Below are 6226 nucleotides of genomic sequence, written 5' to 3' on the forward strand. Positions count from 1 at the left end.
TTACTTTACACATCGAATCATGATGGTGTGTTTTATTCATATATATATAACAATCAGGGAGTCGATACAAGCCAGTCGAACTGACAATCAGGCAGTCGATAGGTAGATGTATGTAGCCCGCGGCAGCAGGCGTGCCGGCGGCGGCCGCGATCGGTCAGGACTCAGGCGGCGGTGACGGCGATCTTCATGCCGGACTGGCAGTGGCCGGGGATGCTGCAGATGAAGTAGTTGGTGCCGCGGGCCAGCGTGACGCGGTCGTTGCCGGACGTGTACACCTTGGCGCCCCGCGGCGCCGAGCAGCCTTTGTAGCCGGCCGCGTTCACCACCACCACGTTGTGCGCCGTCGAGTCGTACTTGAACACTGCACCGCGGCCGGCGGCGCCGACCACCACCACCACCAAAAGTTCAGATAATTCGATCTAAAATCTCAACCCATGCAGCTGTAGTCTATGTAGTATACAGAGCTACGAATCTATATAGTTAATCGTACGCCTTAACACGCCTGCTTATGTTTATGAGCATTTAAAAGGCCACTACTGGTACGTGTCGTGTGTTCAATTCGATCGGTCGGCCAAGATTCTCTGCTGCATAAGCATAAGACATATCGCCCTGCCTTGGATATATATCGATCGATGCGACAGGAAGGAAGGTCACTGGTACAGTACCTAGGACGTCCCCAGCTTTGAAGCGCTTGCCGTTAGTCCAGGTACCGGTGCTGAAGCTCCAGCCGCCACGGTCGCCGACGGTGAACACGGCCGACTCCGCGACGTGGGCATGAAGGAGCACGCAGAGGAGCACCGCCGCCGCCGCCGCAAGGGCCACAGCACCACTGCCTCTTCCCTGCCGCTGCGCCATTACTGTCTTGCTGTGCTGATTGTATTATTGTACGTTCACCACTAGCTAGCTAGCTACCTACCTCTCTGGTATGTATAGAGCGAGCAAAACAAGAGAAGAGATGGCGATGATGAGTGGACTGGTGGTTGGCAATGGCCGCCGGGGGTGCTCCCGTTTTATAGGCTCCATCCATTGAAGTGGAGTGGAGGCGTGAAGGCAAGTAGGCCCCGTCGAGATGCAAAAGGCGGGTGGAAATGGAGCGAGGAGGGTTCGGCCAACGACCCACAACGGAGGCGCCCCATTACTTTTTATTTGGACCGAGGACGTACGCCGGCGATGGACGCCTCTGGACGGAGAAGATGATAGCTGGGATGGGTGACGACGAGCTGATCGACAAGATGGATGTTTTGGAGGCCTCTCCCAAGGCGTCGTCAAGCAAGTGCAAGTGTAGAAAAACGTAAAGCTAGCAGCACCACGCAGCTAGATAATATATATAGATGTTACGTGCACCAATGTATACACGCGCGTGCATTCCTTTTTACACCTACTTATTAAGTGTGTTTAGGTGTGTGTGGGGGAGAAGCTACGTACAAAAGCTAGCTTCTTGGTTACAGTACTGTTCCTAGTAGCTTGATTGCTATTGTACACTATCGTTCGATTACGAAAGACCATGAAAAGCTCACACATACGCTGACGTTGCTATGTTCACATCGACCTACAAGCAGTGTATATATACCCGTACGTCGCCTTGACGTCAAAGCTAGCAAGCTGAGCGGTTGGGAGTGCATGTGGTCCACGACCGAAGACGATCGATATCGAGAAAACATTCAATTGTCATGTCGATGTCGACTGGAACACTCATGACTGGAACGGCATTTCCGCACATCATATCGTATGCGTGCTCCTTTATACAGCGACTTTTGTTGCTGCTAGGTCGCTGCTTCCCAACAACAAGAGTCAGCACTCGCCAACCATTACCAACACAACCGAAGAGTAATCTTTACTGAGTGTCACGCTGGTGAAATCAAGCCTACAACTAAACGAGGAGCAAGTAGGTGACGGCGGCAACATGATGTGGTGACGAGCAGCGAAACGGAGGAGGAGGCCATCGGCTGCTATAGTATGTACGTATAGTGGGTAGGTTAGTGGCGATTGTGACCCGGCCGTCCCTCTCGATTGAGGTGTTGGTCCATTTTATAGCACATGCAAACAGCCGGGCGCTGCTGCGTCTGCATGGGCCATCCCTCTCTCGTTTGATCGGGGACACATAGCAGAGCAACGCAGAGCAGAGCAGCTAGCTAGCGTCACTCTCATCACTAATAGTATTATCGTACAACCAGCCCAGCAGCAGCAGTCTCTCATCATTATCGTACCACTACCAGCCCAACAGCAGCATTGCTTGCCGGCTACGCTGCTGCTGCATTCCCGCATGCTTGAGTCTTTACCCCCACATGATTAATTAAGGAAAGTCCGTGACTTACCGTTGCAGTCTATAGGGCGAGGGATGATGGCATTCCACTGCAGCACATTACTTGAGTCTTTACCCCCGCATGAGACGTAGGCAGGTCAAAGGTAGTGTTCCTTGAAACCATGTACACACATAGGCAGCAAAGACCTTTTTCTAGTTCATGAATTGGCCAGATGTCGATGGAGTAGAGGAGGGCGTCGCATCATGTGGCAGTAGGGTTTTGTGGTGCCGTCTCCTGGCAGGAGTGCAGCGCCACACTGGTGAAGTCAAGCCTGCAACTCAACGAGGAGCAAGCAGGTGACGACGGCAGCAGCAGCAACAACATGATGGTGACGAGCAGTGAAATGGAGGAGGCCATCGACTGCTCTAGTGTGTACTAGGAGGACTATCGATTGAGGTGGCGGTCCATTTTATAGCCCATGCAAACAGTCGGGCGCTGCCGCGTCTGCATGGCCATCCCTCTCGTTTGATCGAGGACACAACGCAGAGCAGAGCAGCTAGCTAGCGTCCCTCTCATCACTAGTAGTACTATCGTACAACCAGCCTAGCAGCAACAGACTCTCATCATTATCATACCACTACCAGCCCAGCATCATGCCGGCTACGCTGCTGCTGCATTCCCACATGCTTGAGCAAGTTGTAGTTGTAGGGAGGGGGAATCACATCAAAAGAGAGCTGAGGTGGAGTGCCGAGACGAGAGGATACGCGACATTTCCATTTCACCTGTTCTGATTTAATTAGTATGCGCGCGGTTGTAATAATAATTAATTAATTCAGAAATTGAGGGGTGGACGAACTGGATGCTACCTCACGCTTTGGCCGCTGGACTGCAAAACCAGGAGTAGTAGACACACCATCCGAGGAAGCCTGCAATGGCCACACATGCTACGACTGCGATGACAGCTATGGCACCTGATCCGAGCCCCCCGGGAGCTAGCAGTGGCGGTGGCGGTGGGGACACACCCTTCTTCTCGAGCTCTCGGGAGCATGGATCTCTAGAAGTATGCACGTAGTATAATAATAATAATAATAATAATAATAATAATAATAATAATACGATGGAATGGAGTATGTAGTGATTAATTAAGGAATGTCTGTGACTTACCATTGCAGTCTATAGGGCGAGGGATGATGACATTCCACTGCAGCACATTAATTGAGTCTTTACCCCCGCATGAGACGTAAGGCGTATGCAGGTCAAAGGTAATGTTCCTTTAAACCATGTAACAACATAGGCAGCAAAAACCTTTTTCCCTTTTCATGAATTGACCATATGTCGATGGAATAGAGGAGGGCATCGCAACATGAGGCAGTAGGGTTTTTGTGGTGCCATCTCCTCGCAGGAGAGCAGCGCCACGCTGGTGAAGTCAAGCCTGCAACTCAGCGAGGAGCAAGCAAGTGACGTCGGCAGAAGCAGCAACAACATGATGGTGACGAGCAGCGAAACGGAGGAGGAGGCCATCAGCTGCTCTAGTATGTACTAGTGGGTAGAGTAGTGGCGATTGTGACCCGGTCGTCCATATCGATTGAGGTGGTGGTCCATTTTATAGCCCATGCAAACAGTAGGACGCAACTGCGTCTGCGTGGGCCATCCCTCTCTCGTTTGATCGGGGACACAGAACAGAGAAGAGCAACGCAGAGCAGAGCAGAGCAGCTAGCTAGCGTCCCTCTCATCACTAGCAACCAGCCCAGCAGCAGCAGACTCTCATCATTATCGTACCACTACCAGCCCAGCAGCAGCATTCCCTGCCGGCTACGCTGCTGCTGCATTCCCGCATGCTTGAGTCTTTACCCCCACATGATTAATTAAGGAATGTCCATGACTTACCATTGCAGTCTATACGGCGAGAGATGATGGCATTCCACTGCAGCACATTACTTTAGTCTTTACCTCCAGCATGAGACGTAAGACGTAGGCAGATCAAAAGTAGTGTTCCTTGAAACCATGTATACACATAGGCAGCAAAGACCTTTTTCTAGTTCATGAATTGGCCCGATGTCGATGGAGTAGAGGAGGGCGTCGCAGCATGTGGAAGTAGGGTTTTGTGGTGTCGTCTCCTGGCAGGAGTGCAGCGCCACACTGGTGAAGTCAAGCCTGCAACTCAGCGAGGAGCAAGCAGGTGAAGACGGCAGCAGCAACAACAACATGATGGTGACGAGGAGTGAAACGGAGGAGGAGGCCATCGACTGCTCTAGTCTGTACTAGTGGGTAGAGTAGTGGCGATTGTGACCCGACCGTCCCTATCGATTGAGATGGTGGTGCATTTTATAGCCCATGCAAACAGCCGGGCGCTGCAGCGTAGGCATGGGTCAACCCTCTCTCGTTTGATCGGGGACACAGAGCAGAGTAGAGCAACACAGAGCAGAGCAGAGCAGCTAGCTAGCGTCCCTCTCATCACTAGTAGTACTATCGTACAACCAGCCTAGCAGTAGCAGACTCTCATCATTATAATACCACTACCAGCCCAGCAGCAACACTGCCTGCCGGCTACGCCGCTGCTGCATTCCCACATGCTTGAGCAATTTGTAGATGTAGGGAGGGGGAATCGCATCAAAAGAGAGCTGAGGTGGAGCGCCGAGACGAGAGGATACACGACATGTCCATCTCACCTGTTCTAATTTAATTAGTATGCGCGCGGTTGTAATAATAATTAATTAATTCAGAAATTGAGGGGTGGACGAACTGGATGCTACCTCACGCTTTGGCCGCTGGACTGCAAAACCAGGAGTAGTAGACACACCATCCGAGGAAGCCTGCAATGGCCACACATGCTACGACTGCGATGGCAGCTATGGCACCTGATTCGAGCCCCCTGGGAGCTGGCGGTGGCGGTGGGGACGCACCCTTCTTCTCGAGCTGTCCGGAGCATGGATCTCTAGAAGCATGCACATATAATAATAATAATAATAATAATAACAATAATAATACGATGGAATGGAGTACGTAGTGATTAATTAAGGAATATTCGTGACTTAACATTGCAGTCTGTAGGGCGAGGGATGATGGCATTCCACTGCAGCACATTAATAGAGTCTTTAATTACCCCCACATATAGGTGTACATTTGGGTCGGGTCTGATGGGCCAGCCCGAAGCACGAAAAAAAGCACGGCCCAGGCACGTCACGACACGACCCAAAATATTTTAGTACCGGGCCGGCACGGCCCGATATATCGGGCCGGGTTTGGGCCGAGGTCACGGCCCATGGGCGGTCACGAGCACGGCCCATTTAAGGCAGACACGAAATAGCTCATATAGAGACACGAAAAGGCCCATATATTTATTAAAATCACACTTCATTCCACACTTTCATGTACTTGATAAAGAACACAAAGCTAGAGATAATGTTAGTTAGATGTTTTTTGTAGCTTTGAATTAGAGTATGTGATGTAATTTTATTTTTGCTATGAACATTAGATAATGAACTGAACTTACGAACTTTATATAGAGCTGATTATAGTCCTTTTCTTTCTAACAAAATGATTTGTAAAGAATGAGGTAGTCATTGCATAGCTCTAGTAATTTAATACAAATATTAAGTTTGCTTTTGGTCAAATTTATTTATCTTATCTTTTATTTGTTTTATTAAATTTGTTTTGAATTTCAGGCCATGATGTGAATTTCGGGCCAAAAATTGAATTTCGGGCCCTAATGTGAATTTCGGGCTTTTATACTTTCGGGCCGCCCGAAATGAGCCCGACACGTTTAAGCAATTTTGGGTCGGGCCATGGGCCGAGGGCTAGGCCTGTGGGCTGGTCTGACACGACCCGAAATTCAAACGGGCCGGGCCGGCCCGAAATTCAAACAATACGGGCCTTTTTGGGCTTGGGCTTGGGCCGGGTCGGGTCGAGTGGCCCGAATGTACACCTATACCCCCGCATGAGACGTAAGGCGTAGGCAGGTCAAAGGTAATGTTTAAACCATG

At 50.4% G+C, this 6226-nt stretch overlaps 1 protein-coding gene across 1 annotated transcript; it reads right to left on the reverse strand.

Annotated features, from left to right (window-relative positions):
* Positions 1 to 983, reverse strand: LOC100283222 (chemocyanin). The gene is given in 2 exon segments (NM_001156124.1): positions 1 to 361; positions 666 to 983. Coding segments are annotated over 2 exon segments (390 nt in total). The 5' UTR covers positions 856 to 983; the 3' UTR covers positions 1 to 161.
* Positions 984 to 6226: the final 5243 nt, after the last annotated feature.

The sequence above is a fragment of the Zea mays genome, chromosome 10 (assembly GCF_902167145.1).
Source record: "Zea mays cultivar B73 chromosome 10, Zm-B73-REFERENCE-NAM-5.0, whole genome shotgun sequence".
Classification (NCBI taxonomy): Eukaryota; Viridiplantae; Streptophyta; class Magnoliopsida; order Poales; family Poaceae; genus Zea; species Zea mays.